The sequence below is a fragment of the Oryx dammah genome, unplaced genomic scaffold (genome assembly GCF_014754425.2).
Source record: "Oryx dammah isolate SB20612 unplaced genomic scaffold, SCBI_Odam_1.1 HiC_scaffold_12, whole genome shotgun sequence".
Classification (NCBI taxonomy): Eukaryota; Metazoa; Chordata; class Mammalia; order Artiodactyla; family Bovidae; genus Oryx; species Oryx dammah.
The window spans coordinates 69,287,490-69,309,325 of NW_024070196.1; the positions used below are offsets into that span (position 1 = coordinate 69,287,490).

A 21,836-nucleotide genomic window follows, 5' to 3' on the forward strand; every position below is an offset into this window, starting at 1 on the left:
GTCCGACTCACTTCACTTAGTGTGAGAATCTCCAGGTTCATCCTGTTGCTGCAGATGGCATTATTTCATTGTTTATGACTAATATTCCGTTGTGTATACATGTACCACATCTTTGTCTGTCTGTTCATCTCTCGATGGCCATTTAAGGTTCTTTCATATCTTGGCTATTGTAAATATTGCTGCTTTGAACGTTGGGGTACATGTACCTTTTTGAATTAGAGTTTTTGTCTTTTCTCCTTGTCCTTTTGAATGAACATTTTCAGATTCTTTCTCCTCACTCCTGTTTTTTGGTGTTTCTTGGCTAATCATCATCCTCCTGTTGACATTTTTTAAAAAAAGCGATTGTATTCCTGTGTTCTGAATTAAACCAGGCTCCTCCCCTGGTCCTCATGATTGTTGGATTTCTGGTATTGTTTTTGAAGTGCCTTCTGTTTCATATTTCTTTCCTTCTGCCTTTCCTTTGTTCCATAAGTGAACACATTTTATATGTCTACCTACTGTGAGTGCCTGGCAGTGTGTTAGGGGCTGAGTATATGTTAGCAGATAAAAGTGGTTCCTGTCCTCATGAGGCCTTGTGATGGGAAACAGGCATATAGGGACGGAGACAAACCTGTGGCTTCCGTTTGTGATCTCTTCCTTTCAGTGATAGACTAGCTTAGATTTCTGGGCCTACTTCACTTACACCAGAGTTGGTATCTTTATGGTCATTAAACTTACAGAGCTACAAATAGTTCATCTGCTGCTTGACTCACTAGCTGGTGAGGGGGAGCCCAGAGTCTGATGAAAGGAGAGAGCAGTGGTCAGGGATGACTTCAGGCGTGGGCCTCCCTGTCTGATGATCTGTTTGATGACGTAACAGGACTTCAGAAGGGCACTGACCTAGCACTTTTTCCGTCAGTTTGCTGTTTCATAGGCTCTTTATATATTTATAGTAAAACGAGTGGGATGAAAGCCTCGCTTTAAAATTTTTTGTTAATGTTTAATTTTGAAATAATTTCAAATTTAGAGAAACATTGCAAGATTAGGACGAAGAACTATGTGTCTTTCTGGTTGCGGATTTTCCGGTTAACCTTTTTACCACATTCGTCTGCTTCTGTCTCTCTCCTCCCCCCATCTCTGTCGTCTGTCTGTCTCCTCTGAGTGTTTTCATGTCGTTTGTAGACACGTGCAGAGGGGCAGAGCATTTTAGTCACCGATACACATGCTTCTGGCTGAACTCAAACATGGCCATGCTCTGCCTTCCTGTTTCAGCTCATGCTGTAGGTGAGGACCCTTTTTCCAGTCTACGTGCTGCCATCTTTTCACAGATTGTGCCTTCTGTTGACGGTTTTGTTGTTTGAAGTGGCCCCTAATCACAGCGTTGAAGTTCTGTCTAGTGTTCCTTGGTGCAGGAGGACTGTGATGTACCTTATGAAGAAAATGTAGGGGACTTCTTTGGCAGTTCAGAGGTTAAGACTCCACACTCTCAGTGCTGGGGATGCGGGTTCCATCCCTGGTCGGGAAACCAAGATCCCGCATGCCTTGTTTGTTGTTGTTCATTTGCTCAGTCGTGTCCGACTCTTCGTGACCCTATGGGCAGCAGCACGCCGGGCTTCCCTGTCTTTCACCATCTCCTTGAGCTTGCTCAAACTCATGTCCATTGAATCGGTGATGCCATCCATCCGTTTCATCCTCTTGTCGTCCCCTTCTCCTCCTGCCTTCAGTCTTTCCCAGGATCGGGGCCTTTGAGATGTGGCCTTGAGATGAGGCCAAAAGTAAAAAAAGGAAAGTGTAGGCCTTCCCTGGTGGCCCAGTGGTTAAGAATCTGCCTGCCAGTGCGGGGACCACGGATTCGATCCTAGTCTGGGAAGATTCCACGTGTCACGGGGTGACTAAGCCCACGTGCCCCAGCTACTGAGTCCACGCTCTAGAGCCCGCACTCCACATCAAGAGAAACCCCTGCTAGGAGAAGCCTGTGCACTGCAATGAAGAGGGGCCACTGCAGGCTGCAACTAGAGAACGCCCATGCGCAGCAGTGAAGACCCAGTGCAGCCAGAAATAATTTTTTTTTTAAATGTATGTTAGATGCACTTTGTCCAAGCATGAGTTACAGGGCTGTCGACTGTGAGTTCAATGTTACAGACTCCCTATATGTATTAAGTATGGCGTCTTTAAACACAGGCACACATAAAACAAGGCTCTGTATTGATTAGTTGATGATATTTTTTTGGCATGCAGGATCTTAGTTCCCTTATCAGGGATCAAACCTACGCCCCCTGCAGTGGAAACGTGGAACCTTGACCGCTAGACTCCCAGGGGAGTCCCAATGAGAATGCTTTTAGAGAGTGGCAGGAAGCTAACTGTGTGTTCTCCTGTGGGGACAGTGGTTCAGTATATTCACTAGCTCAGTGCTTATGGTGGCTTTATAGAACTTACCACAAACAATAAGAATCAAACTATATGTTTCCTCCCTCCTCTGGGCCACTTGTGAGTAAGTTGAAGTCAGTTGTCCACAAAATGATATTTATAGCAGAAAGAAAACAAAATGTTGAAAAGAAAAACTTCCCTTTTCATTTTGTCTTTTTAATATTTATTCATTTATGTGGCTGTGCCGGGTCTTAGTTGCAGCATGTGGAATCTAATTCCCTGACCAGGGTTTGAACCTGGGCCCCCTGCATTTAGGAGCACAGAATCTTAGCCACTGGACCACCAGGGAAGTCCCTCATTTTGTCTTTTTAGTCCCCTTTAATTTGGAAATACTTCTCCATATTTCCTTATCTTCCATGACCTAACCTTTTTGAAGAGTTTAGCTTACCTTTTATACATATATTTGAATTTGTTCAGTGTTTCTTCATGATGAATTCAAGTTATGTATTTTTGGCAAGAATTTCACAGAAATGATGCTGTGTTCTCAGTACATCAATATCAGGAGATTTGGTCCTCTTACCATTGATGGTAACTTTTATCACTTGGTATAGATGATATCTGTCAGGTTTCTCCACTATAAAGAAGTGAATAAGTGTTTTGTGGGGAGATATGTTGAAACTGCATTAATAGCCTGTTTCTCATTAGCCTAGCACCCACTTGTTTTTACATTCATTGATGATTCTTAGCTGAGTCAATTATTCCTGTGATGGTTCCTAAAAGTTTATTAGTTGTATTCTACTGCAGAGTAGAGCTTCCTGTTTTTCTTCATCTATTTATTGACTCATTTACTTACTTCGGTATGGATTTGTGGATTCCTGTTTTATTCGGTGGGTTCTAGTCTGTTACTGCCAAAATTGTCCCAGATTTGACCAGTGGGAGCCCTTTTCAGCTGGTTCCTGCGTCCTTTCGACATTCCTCCTGTCATTCTTTGAACATTTATTTACTTTCTGATCCAGTAAGATAGTCCAGCCTGTCTTGTATTTTTCTTGTCTCAGACCTGAAAGTCAACCATATTTCCAAGCACTGCCACTTCCTCTGAGTAGGCAGTGGCATTTTAGAAACAGTATTTGAGCTCTACGTTTGCTCATTGCTGATGGGATGTTGTTGCCACTAGATATTTCCTGCAGGCAGATCTCTGACGTGTGTTTTTTAAAATCATGAGTTCATACCAATAAGAAGATCTCTTAATGTTTCTAAAATGGGATTAAAAGTCATAAATTTAGTGTTTCGTCAAGGTGTGTAGTTTCACATTGATGTAAAAGTCGCTTAACCTTGAAATCATTCCTAGTTGTTTCTACATGAAGAAACCTGTTTCTAACTTGAAAATGATTCCCCTTAAATGACACATTTAAAGAAGTATGTGTTAGGACTGAGGTCTCCAAGCTACCCTGCAGCTCTGTAGCTTCTGCTTAGAGCTGATCTAGCAGTGCCCACCTCCAGATGGGGTGGGTATTTCTTTTTTTGTTTCTTTTAATAATCTTTATTTTTTGGCTGCACTGGGTCTTTGCTGATGCACACGAGCTTTTCTCTGGTTGCTGTGAGCAAGGGCTATTCTGTAATTGCCGTGCGAAGCCTTCTCATTGCAGTGGCCTCTCTCGTCATGAAGCACGGGCTCTAGGGTGTTGGGTTTCAGTAATCGTGGCTCCTGGGCATTAGAGCACAACAGACTTAGTTGCTCTGCAGCATGTGAGATCTTCCCGGACCAGGGGTCGAACCCATGTCTCCTGCGTTGGCAGGCGGATTCTTTACCACTGAGGCACCAGGGAAGCCTGTCGGGTGGGTGTTTCTGTCAGAGATTGGGCAGTTTATTGTCCTTGAAATAGAGTTATTACCTTTCTGTCTTGATGAGCTTATCTTTTTAATTTCACTTGTATGTTGAAAGATACTTGCATCATGTGCAGAGATAATTTGGTTCTCCCCTTTTCTCCTCAAATTTGAGGTCTTTTAGGGACAGTGCAGTAAAGAAGCCTTATTCTCCAAAGATACTGTCCACAAAGACATCCTCTGCATTCTCTGGGAGCCGGAGTGAGGGATCTAGGGCCAGTCAGCCAGTGAAATACCATCCCTCCCAGGCCAGGACCCGAAGGGGCCGGCTAAGAGAACTGCGTGTCAGGTGAGCTTGCCAGGGGTTCCCTGCCTCAGGGTCTGGGCCATTGTTCCCCCTTTTTGGTTAAAACAAGGGGGTGATTCTTATTCTCTTATCTCAGTTAATTGGAGACCGCAATGCTTGTTCGCTGTGACAGAATGTTCAGAATATTTAGGAATCTGCCAATGTAGAAACCATCATCGAGTGTTTTCATTCATGGTCTCCACTTGTGCCCCACAATGTGTAAGCTGTAAAGAGTCTTCCAAAAAAAAAAAAAAAAAAAGAGTCTTCCAGAAAAAGTCTAAACATGGTCCAAGAAAATGATCATTTTCTGCTACTCTTGATTAGGTCTTTGAACGGTATCCTTTTGTTTATTCAGCAAAAAGTTATCAGGTGCCTGCCTGGCCAGGTGTTGTGTTAGATGCTGAGCGTATAAGGTGAATATGACATTCCTAGTGCAAGAGCTCACGGAAGTGTAAAATCAAGTAGGCTTGGCAGACAAGCCACAACAGTGAAGTGTGGCAAGTGCTGTGAGGAGGGCGGATGTGCTCCACAGGCCCACGGGGTGAGAAAAGCCGCACCAGCCCAGCATTGCCAGTGGTGACTTCCTGGAGGAGGTGGAGTTTGGCTGAGTCCTGAAGGATAAGTAAGATTAAGGCAGGTAAAGGGCAGGAGGAAGGAGGGTGTTCCAGGCTGAACCTGGAGGTTAACTGGCCAAGACAAGCTCACCTTCCTGTGTGCTCCAGGTAGTATTCTGGGGATACTGTGAGCCACGGTCCCTGCTCTCAGGCTCGGAGTGCAGAGGGAATGACGGGCACCCTGTGAGCGGTTTCTGGGATTCTGCATCATAACGTTACTCTAGGGGCTGGAGCAGGGCTGAGAATAGCTAGCTCCTTGCTCTGTTTGGTTGGGGAGAGCCCAGGAAAGCTTCACATAGGAGTGAGCATTGAAGATGAACCTTGTTGGGTAAGTGGGCATTTGCCAGGCCTCTGCCAGGTGTTTCAGGCAGGAAGAATGTGAACAAAAGCACTAGCGTATACTTCCTGTTCCTCAATTCTGAAGTCTTTATGGACAGAGTATATTAATAGTATTTTTTTAAAATAATCTGCTCAATTTTAGCTTTTTAAATCTGTCCCATCTTGTGCTGTTTTTTAAAAATTTGTATTTATTGCAGAATAATTCGCTTTACAATATTGCATTGGCTTCTGCCATACATCAACATGCATCAGCCACAGGTGTCCGTCTATCACCTCCCTCTTGAACTTCCCTACCACCTCCCACCCTATCCCATCCCACCCCTCTAGGTTGTCATAGAGCCCCAGGCTGAGCTCCCTGCACCATACAGCAAATTCCCCTTTTTTCTGTGTGATGCAGGATTAAGTATGATTCACCTTCGACTCACGCTAGCATCCCACCCCCTGAGACCATTAAGTTTCCCTCTCCTTTCCAGAAAATTGATGATACAAACCAGATGGAGTTTTTAAATGTGTGTGTCCTTTCTCTCCTTCTTTCAGATGCGTGGCCAGAAAGTACTTTCATTTGTGGATGCAAATGACTTTTGGAAGAGTGTCTCCCTCTAAAGCCAGGTAGTGTTAGCTCAGAACACCAGACTTCCCCGAGTGTCATCCTCAGTTTCTGTTTTGTACGAAGCCCGTGTGTGACCTTCATCGTAGCGTGTGTTGCATTCCCCCTCTGCTCCTCCCCAGCCGCCAGGAGGGGAGGATGATATAATGGTAGCCTAACACTTACTCGTCTGACTGAATGTATGTTATAAAGGAATCACAGGTAAACTAGGACAGCCAAGACCCTCTGGGGGAAGAAGTATTTGCCCAGGAGAAGCAAATGAGCTCTTTCAGGTCCCTGTTGAGACTAACAGATTGACTTGCTCTGGGGCAGAACCTAGGGAAAAGTTGACACTGTCAAGGGCGTGAAATATAGTCAAGTGAAAGTCCCACAGCTTCAGTTTGTCTAGGCTGCCGCCTACTGCTGTGGCTGTTGGTGAAGATCCCTGTGGCTGCAGTGCCCAGAGTGGCCCACACGGGGAAGACACTGGGGTCACGGCAGGAGGGAGGGGCCAGTGTGGGAAATGTTTCAGAGAACTGAGAACCGTTGAGAACGTTGTTGTTATTCTGTCACTAAATCATGTTCAGCTCTTTTGACGTCATGGACTGCAGCATACCAGGCTTCCCTGTCCTTCACTGTCTCCCAGAGCTTGCTCAAACTCATGCCTGTTGTGTCGGTGATGCCATACTTTGCATCTCGTCCTCTGTCGCCCCTTTCTCCACCCACCTTCAATCTTTCCCAGCATCAGGGTCTTTTCTAATGAGTTAGCTCTTTGCTTCAGGTGGCCAAAGTATTGGAGCTTCAGCTTCCGCATGACTCCTTCCAGTGAACATTCAGGGTTGATTTCCTCTAAGATTGACTGGTTTGATCTCCTTGTTGTTTAAGGGATCTCAAGAATCTTCTCCAGCACCACAGTTCAAAAGCATCAATTGTTTGGCACTCAGCCTTCTTTATGGTCTGATTCTCACATCCATACATGACTACTGGAAAAACCATAGCTTTGACACTTTTTGGCAAAGTGATGTCTCTGCTTTTTAATATGCTGTCTAGGTTTGTCATAGCTTTTTTCCCAAGGAGCAAGCGTCTTTTAATTTCATGGCTGCAGTCACCATCCGCAATGATTTTGGAGCCCAAGAAAATGAAGTCTGCCACTGTTTGCATTTTTTCTCCATCTGTTTGCCTTGAAGTGATGGGACCGGGTGCTATAATCATTTTTTTTTTTTTTTGAATGTTGAATTTTAAGCCAGCTTTTTCACTCTCCTTTTTCGCTTTCATCAAGAGACTCTTTAGTTCCTTTTTGATTTCTGCCATTAGGGTGGGATCATCTGCATATCTGAGGTTCTTGATATTTCTCCCAGCCATCTTGATTTCAGCTTGTGATTCATCAGAGTACATCTATTTCACATGATGTACTCTGCATATAAATTAAATAAGCAGGGTGACAGTATAGAGCCTTGTTGTACTCCTTTCCCAATTTTTTTTTTTTAGATTAAAAACAATTTATTTATTTTAATTGGAGGCTAATTGCTTTACAGTGTTGTGGTGGTTTTGCCATCCATTGACGTGAATCAGCCACGGGTGTACATGTGTCCGCCGTCCTGAACCCCGCTCCCACCTCGCTCCTCATCCTATCCCTCTGGGTTGTCCCAGCATATCAGCTTTGAGTGCCCTGCTTCCTGCATCGAACTTGGCCTGGTAATCTGTTTCACATTTGATAATATACGTGTTTCAGGGCTATTATGTCAAATCATCCCACCCTCGCCTTCTCCCACAGAGTCCAAATGTCTGTTCTTTACATCTGTGTCTCTTTTGGTGTCTTGCATACAGGGTTGTCGTTACCATCTTTCTAAATTCCATATATATGTGTTAATATACTATATTTGTGTTTTTCTTTCTGACTTACTTCACTCTGTATAATAGGCTCCAATTTTATCCACCTCATTAGAACTGAGTCAAATGCATTCTTTTTTGTAGTTAAGTAATATTCCATTGTGTATATGTACCATACCTTTCTCATCCATTCGTCTGCCTATGGACATCTAGGTTGCGTCCATGTCCTGGCTATTATAAACAGTGCTGCAGTGAACATTGGGGTACACGTGTCTCTTTCACTTCTGATTTCCTTGGGGTGTATGCCCAGCAGCGGGATTGCTGGGTTGTATGGCAGTTCTGTTTCCAGTTTTTTAAGGACTCTCTACACTGTTCTCCATAGTGGCTGTACTAGTTTGCATTCCCACCAACAGTGTAAGAAGGTTCCTTTTTCTCCACACCCTCTCCAGCATTTGTTGTTTGTAGACTTTTTGATGGCAGCCATTCTGGCCTGCGTGAGATTGTACCTCATTGTGGTTTCGATTTGCATTTGATAAGCAGTCAGTTGTTCCATGTAGGGTTCTAAATGTTGCTTCTTGACCCACAGGCAGGTTTCTCAGAAGGGAGGTAAGGTGGTCTGGTATTCCCATCTCTTTAAGAATCTTCAACAGTTTGTTGTGATCCACACAGTCAAAGGCTTTAGCATAGGCAATGAAGTAGGTGTTTTTCTGGTATTCCCTTGCTTTTTCAATGACCCATCAGATGTTGGCAATTTGATCTCTGATTCCTCTGCCTTTCTAAATCCAGCTTGTACACCTAGAAGTTCTTGGTTCAGTGTTGAAGTGAACTATTGTTTACTTCAGTGAAATGAAGTGTACGGTAGAAACCTAGCTTGAAGGATTTTGAGCATTACCTTGCTAGCGTGTGAAATTAGTGCAATTGTACAGTAGTTTGAACATCCTTTGGCATTTGGGATTGGAATAAAAACTGACCTTTTCCTATGGCCATTGCTGAGTTTTCCAAATTTGCTGGCATATTGAGTGCAGCACTTGGTAACAGCATAATCTTTTAGGATTTGAAATAGCTTAACTGGAATTCCATCACCTCCACTAGCTTTGTTCGTAGTAATGCTTCCTAAGACCCACTTGACTTCACACTCCAGGGTGTCTGGCTCAAGGTGAGTGACCACACCATTCTGATTATCCAGGTCATTAAGACCTTTTTTGTATAGTTCTTATGTGTATTCTTGCTGCCTCTTCTTAATCTCTTCTGTTTCTGTTAGGTCCATGATATTTCCGTCTTTTATTGTGCCCATCTTTGCATGAAATGTTTCCTTGGTATCTCTAGTTTTCTTGAAGAGATCTCTAGTCGTTCCCATTCTATACTGTGTTTTTAAAAGCTGGAATGTGAACGGGTTCTCCCCCCTTCCCCCTCTCCTTGCTGTGCCTTCTCCTTTTTCTGACAGAGTAGCTTTCCTGACCTGGAAAATCAAGGTCTCTTGATTCAGAGTCTCTCGAACAAATTCAGCTTTTGTCTGTGTTCTCTGAAATCTTTTTCTGTGTATACCTGGTGGGAGGGCTTTGCAGTTCCCATCTTCTCCTTGGGTCTTTACCAGGGAAGCTCCCAGGGTGGCACCAGCTCCTCCCAGCCTTGGGGATGAGGCATAGCCCATTTCTGCTTCTCCTCCTTCCCTTGGACCTTGCCCTGCCCTTTACTGCCTGGGGAGCTCTTCAGCCTTCAAGGAAATCTTTTTTTGTGTGTCTTTCTTTCTTGCCACTGGGAGAACTAATCAGGCTTGCCCAGGAAGGCTTTTGTTTTTCTTTTTTTTGACTCAGTTGAATATTTTATTTATCTTCCCTGTGTTAGCTTGGAAATTATATACTCTTTCATTCTTCTTTTACTGACTGCCCTAACAAATGTATTTAACTTTTCCGGGTCTGATATTAATTGGTTTTTTTACCCTCTCCCCAAACAAGGTAGGTTCCTTTGGTCACTTTAATTCTGCCTGTCACTGTCCCCATTTATGTGCCCTACTGTAAGGGATTTTAATTCAGTTTACATTATAAAATCTTCAGGACTGTATTTTTTTCTTTTGGCTGCATCATGCAACATGTGGGATTTCAGTTACCCCAACCAGGGATCAGAAAGTAGGTCTGCTTGTGATGAGTCCTCTCAGATTTTGTCTAAAAATGTTTTTACTTTGCTTTCATTTTTGAAAGCTGTCTCACTGGTTACAGGAAGTCTGCGTTACCAGTTTTCTCCCCAGTTCTTTGAAGATACTCCGTTGCCTCCTGACTTGCATTTGCTGTCAACCTTTTGAAGACTCCGTGTTTGTCTTATTTCTTGAAGATTTAACAGGATATACCTGGGTGTGGATTTATTTTCTAAGTCTTTTAGCTCATTTTGAGATAGGCTATAGGGTTGGTGGGTGGTTTTCTTGTTTGGTTCTCCCCCCGTTTGGTGGCATGTCCTTCTGGAATAATTTTCTTGTCTGTTGCTGCTGTTCAGTAGCTCTGTCATGTCAGACTCTGTGACACCATGGCCCACGTAACTCCAGGCTTCCCTGTCCATCACCATCTCCTGGAGTTTGCTCAAACTCACGTCCATTGAGTCGATAATGCAATCCAACCCTCTCATCCTCTGCTGTCCCCTTGTCTTCCCGCCTTCAATCTTTCCCAGCATCAGGGTCTCTTCTAGTAAGTCATCTCTTCTCATCAGGTGGCCAAAGTATTGGAGCTTCCGCTTCAGTGTCAGTCCTTTCAATGAATATTCAGGGTTGATTTCCTTTAGGATTGACTGGTTTCATCTCCTTTCTTTCCAAGGGACTGTCAAGAATCTTTTGTCCATAGGCCTGTGCCTTTTGTCCTACAGTAACTTTGTATAGAATTTGACCTCAGTTACTTTTCTGTTGCTTTTTTAATGTGAAATTAATTTTTCTGGACTTTTAGAGTGAAGTGAGCTTTAGTTAAGCTTCCTAATATCACAGAGCTCCCTCTTCTGTCCCTTTCGTGGTGTCCACAGGTGTGGAGGCTTGCTCCTCTTAACCATGCCTGGTCTGATCCTCGGTTTCCTTGCCTCCTTGTCCCTTTCCTGCTCAGTGTCTATTCTGCTCCCAGCAGTTCCTCCTCAGCATGAATCCCTGTCTGGTTTTGGGGTCAGCTTGGTTTTGGGACTGTAGGATCTGAGGTCAGCACCTTCAGCTCTCACGTGAGCCCTGATTTTGGAGAGCACAAAACTCCTCCCTGTTTCAGCTGCTGGCCTCAAGTTGGGCCTCCGCACTTTGCAGTGACTACTTACTGGCTGATTTAGGTTCTCCTGTCCTCAGGCTCCTCGGATACCACCTTCATTGCTCCTTTTGATGCCAAAAGCTCAGCCTCTCTGTACTCTGGTGCTGGATCAAATCTTGGACACAGAATTCTGGCAGAAGCCGAAAAGGATAGCTGTATTGCTTTGCCAGGCAGAGGGGGACACAGTGGGCTAATCCCTCAAACCCAAGTGTCCCAACTTGGGGAATACAGTGACAGGCTTTATAATAATTGTTCAAGGAGAGCGTGATCAGCTCGTGGACACCCTTCTGATGGCCTGGTGGTGTGGCAAGTAGGGGTCCACATCATCACCCTTCAGGTCCTGCTGGTCTGGTCTGCATGCTGTGTATCAGTCATTAACTTCTCCTGCCTGAAGGGGGTTTAATGTCCACAGAGCAGCTCAGAGATGCTGTCATGTGGGTCCTTTGATGGGGAAACAGGACCCTGCCCCAAGGCTGCTCTCGACTGTTCTTTTCTCCTTGGTCTCCCATCCTCTCCCTTCTCTAATTAACGGCTGCTTGAATCTGCCCATTGGAACCCAGGGAAGGTCATGGAGGCTGAGTGAAGGCTGTTTCCTGCAATCAAAGAAATGAAGGACACAAAGGCCTTGTGCCCAGGAGCCCCACTTTTCTTCTCTATGAATGGGGGTCCTCTGACTGGGGTAACTTGTCCTCACCTGCTTGCATTTTGGGTTTTTAGGGTTACCTTGGCACCTGGTTTTGTTGTAGTTGATACATGAGTATTTGGGTTTTTCTGCATGGTTTCCGTGTATGTTTTATAAGGATTCAGAGACTGAAAAACTATGTGGCTGCCTTCACTCTCTTCCCCAAATCCTTTTCCTGCTTAATTTTTTTATAACTTAAATTTGACTCATTTAACCGGAAACCTCTTCAAATAATACCTATTTATATACCAAGTATTGGGAGATGTTAATTGTGTTAGAAATGCATTTGACTCCAAGTTAGAGAAAGTCAGAAGGTGGCTTATGCAAATCAGGATTTGGTTTTTCTCACAGCCTGGTTGGAAAAGATGCTGATGCTGAGAAAGATTGAAGGCTAAAGGAGAAGGGGGTGCAGAGGATGAGAGGGCTTAATGGCGTCACTGACTCAACGGACATTAATTTAAGCACACTTCAGGAGACAGTGAAGGACAAGGAATCCTGGTGTGCTGCAGTCCATGGGGTTGCATAGAGTTGGACACGACTTTGTGACTGAACAACAGCTGTTTGCGGATGTCATCAGAGACTCAGACTTTTAGATACTTTTCAGTTCACCATCCTGAGCATATTGGCCCTTTATCCTCAGAGGTGACACTGCATAGTTGCCAGGTGACTGTTCTGGCTTTGCACAGAAAGGTCAAGGAAGGGTCGTATCAGCTAGACCTGTCTCTTTATCAGGAAGGCAAAACTTGCCTAAAACCCCCAGCTGCATTCTGCTTTTGTCTCATTGGCTAGAGCTCTGTCATGGAACTCTTTAGCTACAGAAGAGGCTGGAACAAAACCCTTCCCAGCCTTTCTGTTGGATGCTAGTGAGGAAGTAGAGGCTGGGCAGGGGGTGTTGGGCCTCTGCGACCCACGTCTGCCTCTCATGTTGCGCTCTTGTTCCTTTCTTTGCACTTGAGTGGTGACAGGGATCGAGGAAAGAATACTGGGCTGGGTTTTAGGAGACCCGAGTTTTGGTTCTTAACCAGATCCTAGATAATCACTTGATCTGGGATTAAGTTACGACTCTGGGCCTCTGTTTCTCAAATTGTAAAATTGAGAAAGTTTGTTCTCTAAGCATCTACCAGAATTATAATTCTGATACTGTGTTTTCATTGATTTTGAAATTTGTGATGGAGTGGGTATTTTCAACTTGCAATCTCTTTTTAAATCAAGTGGGTTATAACTTTGGGCAAGGTTGGGCGTATTGATCCCCCCCCCCCTTTTTTTTTTTCCTATATTGAATTATTTATATCTCACTTTCAGGAACATTAGAAGAGAATGATATCACACCAGAAGTTTGAGAATAATGCCTTTATGTGCTTGGAGAATGTTTTGACTTCTATAAACCATAGTTGTTTTATGTTTTACTATTAATGTATGGAACCAGAATAACCACTGAATTAGTAAGGGCAAAAATAATAATAGTATCGATCCTTAGGTAAGGCCACCTTAGGTAGGAAGTAGTCACTTCTCTTTCTGAAGAGAAGATCTGAACAAAATTACTCAGCTAATTTGGGAAGTAGATAAAAACATCACTTCCATTTAGAGTAGTTTATCCACATTTATTCCTTATTCTTAACTGAGGCCTTGCTTCTTCTTTTCTTGAGAAAATAGAAGTAACAGAGGAGACCACTCCATCTCCCCACGGCCAGCATCTGCTGCCACGTGGCTTGCTTTCCCTACCGTGAGGCAGATGAACTGTCCATGTTCTCATCTCTGGCAAGGTCTTCTGGTGCTGCATTTCCCAGTGCCTACGCCAGGCCATCACACTAGCAGTGCCCCCCGCCGCCCGGCGGTTTCTGCATTAATTTTTCCCTCTTTACTGGATCCTTTGCACCAGCATATAATGCGATTATTTTCCAATCCTGAAAAAAAAAAATCTCTTTGATGCTGCTTCCTCCTGCAGCTAGTTCTCCATCTCTCTGCTGCCCTTCAGCTCACATCCTGAACATCCCCAGGCTCAACAGCACTTCTTTTTGTAGTCTCAGATTTACCTCATGAGGCTTTCATTTCCTACCTTGCCACCAAAACTGGTTTTACTTCTGTGAGGTCACTTTGTTGTTGTTCAGTTGCTAAGTTGTGTCTGCGACCCCATGGACTGCAGCACGCCAGGCTCCCCTGTCCTCCCAGAGTTTGCTCAGACTCGTTGTCCGTTGAGTTGGTGATGCTGTCTAACCATCTCATCCTCTGCTGTCTCCCTCTCCTCCTGCCCTCAGTCTTTCTCTACATCAAGGTCTTTACCAATGAGTTGGCTCTTTGCGTCAGGTGGCCAGAGTATTGGAGTTTCAGCATCTGTCCTTCCAATGAATATTCAACGTTGATTTCCTTTAGGATTGACTGGTTTGATCTCCTTACAGTCCAAGGGACTCTCAAGAGTCTTCTCCAGCACCACAGTTAGAAAGCATTAATTCTTTGGCATTCAGCCTCCTTTATGATCCAACTCACATCTGTACATGAAGACTGGAAAAACCATAGCTTTGACTATATAGGCCTTTGTCGGCGAAGTGATATCTCTGCTTTTTAATACTCTGTCTATGTTTGTTATAGCTTTTCTTCCAGGAAGCAAGTGTCTTTTAATTTCATGGCTGCAGTCACCATCCACAGTGATTTTTTTAGCCCAAGAAAATAAAATCTGCCCTGCTTCCACTTTTTCTCCTTCTGTTTACTATGAAGAAATGGGACTGGATGCCATGATCTTAAGTTTTTTGAATGTTGAGTTTTAAGCCAGCTTTTTCACTCTCCTCTTTCACTTTCATCAAAAGGCTCTTTCGTTCCTCTTTGCTTTCTGCCATAAGGATGGTGTCATCTGCATATCTGAGGTTATTGCTATTTCTCCCGGCAGTCTTGATTCCAGCTTGTGCTTCATCTAGTCTAGCATTTTGCATGATGTACTCTGCATACAAGTTAAATATGCAAAGTGACAATGTACAGCCTTGTTGTACTCCTTTCCCAGTTTTGAACCAGTCATTTTTTCCATGTCTGGTTCTGCCTGTTGCTTCTTGACACACGTACATCTTTCTCAGGAGGCAGGTAAGGTGTTCTGGTATCCCATGTCTTTAAGACTTTTCCATAGTTTATTATGATCCACGTAGTCATAGGCTTTAGTGTAGGCAGTCAAGTGGAAGTAGATGTTTTTCTGGAACTCTCTTGCTTTCTCCACGATCCAGTGAATGTTGGGAATTTGATCTCTGGTTCCTCTGCTTCTTCAAAGCCCATCTGTACATTTGGAAGTTCTTGATTCGCACGTTGCTGAAACATAGCTTGAAGGGTTTTGAGTGTAAACTTACTAGCATGTGAAATGAGCATAATTTCACGGTGTTGGAACATTCGTTGGCCTCGCCCTTCTTTGGAATTGGAATGAAAACTGACCATTTTGAGTTCTGTAGCCACTGCTGAGTTTTCCAAATTTGCTGATATTTTGAGTGCAGATTTTTAACAGCATCATCTTTTAGGATTTGAAATAGTTCAGCTGGAATTTCGTCACCTCTACTAGCTTTGTTTGTAGTAATGCTTCCTAAGGCCCACTTTACACTCCAGCATGTCTGGCTCTAGGTGAGTGACCACACCATTGTGTTTATCTGGGTCATTAAGACCCTTTTTGCACAGTCCTTTTGTGTATTCTTGCCACCTCTCCTTAACCTCTTCTGCTTCTGTTAGATCCTTACTGATTATGTCCTTTATCATGGCCATCCTTGCATGAAATGTTCCCTTGATATCTCTTGTTTCCGTGAGGCGATCTCTAGTCTTTCCCATTCTATTATTTTCCTCTATTTCTTTGCCTTGTTCATTTAAGAAGAATTCACCATTGATTTTAGTAAGTTCACTACTTTTGCTAAAGTCAGTTGTGAATTTCCTCTCGCTTGGCTCAGCCGGGAGCATTGGCCAGCCCACCATTCTCTCCTCTCAGAAGCCCTTTCTTCCCCCAGCCCCCGGGTGGCCGCCCTCTCACTCCCCCGCCTCTGCTGCCCCTGCCCTCTTCTCTTGGCCCCTCCTCACCCAAGTCCCCCAGCCCCAGTGCTTGCATTGCCTCTCTGTCTGCGTCCCGCTCTTGGCAACCTCATCAAATCCCAGACGATCCCCAGAGGTGCGCACTCGCCCAGACCTCTCCCTTGAACTCTGGACTGCTGCCCGCCTGACTCTGCTGCCTGCCCAACACTGCTGCCTGCCCCAGCTAGACATCACGGCTCAGCGCGTCCATGGCCAAAGTCTGGGTGTTCCTCACAGACCTCCCTGCCGAGCCTTCCCCTCTCCAGTAAAGGAAACACCCATCCTTCCAGAGACTCAGGTCAGAGACCTGGGAGTCCTCCTTACTAGCTCTTATTCCCTCACACCCCAACTGAGGTACCAAATGCCAAAATTACGTTGATTCAGCCTTCAGAGTAGACGCAGACTCGAGCTCTTTTCAGCACCTCTAGTTGCCACCACGGTGGTTCAGGCCATCATCGTGTCTTCCTTGAATGACTCCAGGAGCCTCATCCCTGGACTCCTGCTTCCAGCCTCGTCCTTAGTCAGTCTCTTTACGTGGGCCAAGGGCTGTTTCCCATCCTGCTGACGGTAAAAACCAGAGTCCTTACTGTGACTTTTTTTTTGTTTTAACTATTAGGCCAGTCACCTTTGTTTTAACTATTTGTGTATCTTTTCTTTTTTTTATTTCTGCCATCATAGTTTTAATTTCCAAGAGTTCTTTTTTGTTGTTTTTGTTCTGTGAATGTTCCTTTGAAAAAAAAAAAAGAAAAGGACTTTCTTGGCAGTCCCTTGGTTAAGACTTCACCCTCCAATGTAGGGAATGTGGGTTTGATCCCTGGTCAGAGAGTTAAGATTCCACATGCCTCACAGCCAAAAACCCAAAACATGAAATAGAAGCAATATGGTAACAAATTCAAAAGACTTCAAAAAATAGTAATAATGACATCCTCGAGGCTTATAACTTTTTGAGGATAATATAGTGATTCACTTTTAAGATTTTTGCTCTTTCTTCTAAGCTGCTTTTTTGTGTGTGTGCCTTTGTTCACTGTCTCATGTGAGAGCCTTTCCTCAAACGTCAAGAGATCCTTTTATTGTCAGCCCACGTTTAAGAGTTAGGCACTAAAACTCAAATTTAGAAGATAGATACATCTATTATATTTGTATGCATAGGGACTTGTAAATTGAGGGTTTCCCTTTAGGCTTTTGACAGTTTCACTGGGAGACCTCCATCTTTCAGCATCGGAAAGCTTTTTCCCTTAGGCTGATCAGCTTTCCCCAGAGGAGAGAATCCTCCAAACTCCTTCAGGGTTGAGGTGGAGTGGAGTGGAGGCGGTGATTACAGACTTGGCGGCAGGCAGAGGAGGGGGAATGTGGGTCTCATTGTTCGGTGTGTAGACTCTTGGTTTTGGACCATCTCTTGAGCTCTGTCTGGTGTTGGAGGGTCCAGTGACACTCTCTCCAGAGAGAAGTTCATTCTCTCCAGAGAGAAGCCTGAGTCTCTGCCTATGTGAATAATGGGGTTCAGGGGCCTAACCTCTTCTTACAGGCCTGCAAAAGAATCCTGTGTTTTCTCCCCAACCCAGGACTCTGCACTTCCTGATGCCGCTCATTCCCACCCCTTTCTTGGGTCTGTGCCACCATGCCCTTGCCTCTTGCCCCACAGAAACTGAGTTCTCTCTCTCTCACCTGTTGATTCAGTTGCCCCCCTCCTGCCTGCTTTCCGTTGTCTAAGATTTGTTGGCGTCTCTTGTTTAACATCGTTGTCTCTTTTCTCTTTCTTTGTGGGCTTGCACCTTTTTAAAGTATTTGCTGTTATTTTAGTGAGGTTTTGGGAAAGAAAGGAAATAGATGGAGAGTCGATGGTAGAAGGAGGTACTTGTGCAAAGGGGGTGTGGTTCTTTTCCATTAAAAGTTATGGACAATGCTGTTCAAAATTTTTTCAAACAAAAGAAGTCTGTAATACAGGAAACACCAATCTCTTGTAATGCCTCCCTGAGAGAGAACCGCTAGTAACAGTTTGGTATTCTGGAGGTCTTTTCAGGATTTTAATATATATAATGCAATAATTTCTGTATGTACACATATATACATGCATATGAACATGTTTTTATGTATGCATACATTTTATACATATTTATTTGATATGTATTGTATTCTAACATGGGTACTGGAAATATAAAAATAACTAATAACTTTTTAAAAAAGTTACACATATCATATTTTACCTACCACGAGGTGGTGGCTGTTCAGTCGCTCAGTCGTGTCCAACTCTTTGAGACCCTGTGGACTGCAGCATGCCAGGCCAGGCTTTCCTGTCCTCCGGCATCTCCCAGGTTTGCTCAGACTCTTGTCCATTGAGTTGATGATGCCATCCAACCATCTCATCCTTTGCTGCCCCCTTCTCCTCCTAGACTCAAGCTTTGTGTTTTCATCCAGCAGGTTTTCTGGAGTATCTTTCTTTCAGTATCTTTAGTTTTATTCATAAAAAAATGACTATGCATCATTGATTGAATTTGACATTGATTAGAATTTAAGCTGTTCTCTTTTGATAGGTATTTGTGGTGATTTTCTCTTATTTATTATTATGAAAATAGGTGAATTTCTTTATTTTCATTTTTTCCCATTCTTTTTCAAATGTTTTCCGTTTATGTTATTGCAGAATATTGAGCAGAGTTCCCTGTGCTGAACAGTAGGTCATTGCTGATTGTCTGTTTTAAGTATAGCAGTGTGTACATGTCCGCCCCAAACTCCCAGTCTATCCCTCCACCCTCTCCCTCCCTCCTGGTGACCCAAAGTTCATTCTCTAAGTTTGTGAGTCTTATTTCTGCTTTGTAGATAAATTCATTTGTATCATTTTTCAAAAGATTTTGTGTGTAAGTGATATCATAGGACATCTGTCTCTCTCTGTCTCTTCACTTAGTGTGATAATCTCCAGGTCCGTCCATGTTGCTGCAGATGGCATTACGTCATTTTTTTTATGGGCAAATAGTATTCCATTGTATGTACGTACTACATCTTTATCAGTTTATCTGTTGATGGACATTTAGGTTGCTTCCATGTTCTGGCTGTTAATAGTGCTGCAGTGAACATTGGGAGTTTAATTTCTCTGGGTATATTTTTGCCAGCCAGTTTTTTAAAACCTGTAACTGAGTGAGGTGACCTGCAGAACCAGAGAAAGATTTAGACTGACCGACAGGGCAGAGTTCCCGAGTAACCAGTCTCCTTGACCGTGCTTGTTAACGTCAGTACACTCTCACTGCCCCTCTGTTTTCTTAGTAGGTTTTTCCCTTATTTTATTTTGCTTCTGTTATGCTCTTGTAAACTAATGCAGTCTGTTCTGTTAAGTCCTAGAAATGCCATTAGGCATTTGCTTATTTTACAACTTTTAATCTCCTGGGTATGTAAATGAAAACTGGAGCTGCTATCTTTTACTAATTGAATATTTTTCAGTCCTGTGAATGAAAAAAAATTGAGAATGTTAATTCTCAACTCGCATTATTTGAAGTCAGATCTTTTTACTTTTACCTCTTTAATTGATAAGAACTAGAGTATAAAATTTTTTAGCTTATTTCTAGTTTAAGTAGATCTAAGATTTTGACCTGGAAAAGTTAAATATGTGTATTTTTAATGTATATTTTGGTGTTGTCGAATAATGAGCCAGTTTTCTGTGGGACAGCAATGACCATAGGAAGCAGTAATTTGGGGAGTAGATATCAGTTCCAACATCATCAGGTGTGTGTCTCTGATTTTTTATTTTTCACTGCCGTAGGCTTTACTTTGAACAAAAGATTCTGCGAAAGGTCTTTGAAGAGTGGAAAGAAGAGTGGTGGGTTTCCCATCGAGAGTGGAAACTCCGTGTTCGAGCTGACTGTCACTACAGGTCAGATTTCATGTTATATTACTTTAATTTTACTGGTGAAGTGAAGTGAAAGTCACTCAGTCTTGTCCAGCTCTTTGCGACCCCATACAGTCCGTGGAATTCTGCAGGCCAGAATATTGGAGTGGGTAGCCTTTCCCTTTTCCAGGGGATCTTCCCAACCCAGGGATCGAACCCAGGTCTCCCGCATTGCAGGCGGATTCTTTATCAGCTGAGCCACCAGGGAATTTTACTGGTACACATTATCAAATAATTACTTGTTGGCATGATCCTAGATCAAAGGAAGAGAAGTCTTTTTTTTCTAGTTTTATTGAGATATAATTGACATATATAATTTTAATTACTGTATATACATATATACACACACATATATATTAATTATTGTATGAGTTTTAGGTATACAGAATAGAGATTTGCTTACATATTATGAAATGATTGCCACAATAAATTTAGTTAACATTCATCATCTCCTATAACTGCAATAAAAAACAATGAGGAAAAAATTTTCTCCTTGTAATGAGAACTTTCAGGATTTATTCTCGTAACAATTATCATATATTCTCTTAACCACTGTCATATATATCATACCTCAGTGGTAAGTGTAGTCATCATATTGTACCTGTATCCCCAGAACTTATTAGTGTTATACCTGGAAGTTTGTACCTTTTGACCACTCCCCTCACCCTCATGCCCCTGGTAAGCCACAAATCTGATCTTTTTCTCAGTTTTTTTTTTTTTTTTTAAAGAATGCACATGTGAGATCAATGTTTGTCTTTCTGTGACATACTTCTCTTAGCTTAATGCCTTCAAATTCCATCCATGTTGCCAAAAATGACAGGATTTCCTCTTTTATATATATATATTTAGTTTTTGTGGAATTTCCTCATTTTTAAATGGCTGAATAGATTCCACTTTATGTATTTGGGTTGGCCAAAAAGTTGGTTGTTTTTTCCGTAATGAGCTTTTTGACCAACCTAATAGATACAGCTTTACCCATTCATCCATCTGTGGACTCTTAGTTTGTTGCCCTGCCTTGGCTTTTGTAAATAATGCTGCTATGAACATGGTCATGCAGATATATTTTCAAGTTAGTGTTTTTGTTTCCTTTGGATATATTCCCAGAAGTGGGATGGCTGGATTGTCTGGTAGTTCTATTTTTAATTTTTAGAAGATCCTGCATACTGTTTTCCTTAGTGGCTATTACCAATTTACAAATCGTACCAGCAGACCGCAAGGTTCCCTTTTCTCTGTATCTTCATAAGCATTTATCTTTTTTTTTTAATCTCTTATTTTAGGGAGACCTAATTTCCTACTTTTTTTAAAAATTGAGGTGAAATTGGTTTATAGCATTATATAAATTTCAGATGCACAGCATTATTATTCTATCTTGTCCTTTTGGTGATGGCCTAGAGGTGTGAGGTGATACCTCATTGTGGTTTTGATCTGTATTTTCCTGATGACTAGTTACCTTTAAGTATCTTTTCATGTACCTGTTGGCTGTTTGTGTATCTACTTTGAGAAAATGTCTGTTTAGGTCATTTGCCCACTTTTATTTATTTTTGTTGAGAATTAAACACATGCAGTGCATTAATGCTCATTTAGAAAAAGAATGGTTAAAGGAAGTTGTATAATTTTTAGATTGGATAAAGATGAAAACATTGGGGATTCTGGAACAGTATTTACTTCCATTTAATACATATTGTTATTTTTCCTACCATAGGACTTTTGAGCACCCCAAAGGCTTAATTGTTGTTACCTATTCAAAAAAGTAACCTCACTTTTCAGTCTTTTATCTTTACCTTTGACCAATTGGATTATTTGATTTTTTGCTATTGAGTTGTGTGAGTTCTTTATATATTTGGATATTAATCCCTTATCAGATATATGGGTTGCAAATATTTTTTCCCATTTTGTAGGTTGTCTTTTTCACTTTATTGACTGTATTTTGCTGTGCATAAGCCTTTTGGTTTACTGTAGCCCTACTTGTTTATTTTTTATGTTGTTGCTTGTGCTTTAGGTATCATATCCAAAGAATCATTGCTAGGATTCTTTGCTTCACATTGCTATGTGAAGGAGCTTTTTTCCTGTGTTATGTTTTCTCCTGGGAACTCCATGGTCTTG

At 42.6% G+C, this 21,836-nt stretch overlaps 1 protein-coding gene and 1 non-coding gene across 5 annotated transcripts in view; one reads left to right on the top strand and one right to left on the bottom strand.

The window, feature by feature from the left end:
• The window catches only part of SFI1 (SFI1 centrin binding protein), a 93,048-nt gene that overhangs the window by 18,659 nt on the left and 52,553 nt on the right, over window positions 1–21,836 (top strand). For 2 of the 4 annotated variants that reach the window (XM_040251072.1, XM_040251071.1), the window contains exons 3-5: window positions 4,346–4,519; window positions 6,007–6,078; window positions 19,608–19,718. In XM_040251072.1, coding sequence (XP_040107006.1) covers window positions 4,346–4,519; window positions 6,007–6,078; window positions 19,608–19,718 — 357 coding nt within the window. The remainder of the gene's footprint in view (window positions 1–4,345; window positions 4,520–6,006; window positions 6,079–19,607; window positions 19,719–21,836) is intronic. The other 2 variants (XM_040251073.1, XM_040251074.1) reach the window with 2 other exon arrangements.
• TRNAR-CCU lies at window positions 2,622–2,695 on the bottom strand. The gene has a single exon. It is a non-coding gene; the product is annotated as a tRNA-Arg (tRNA).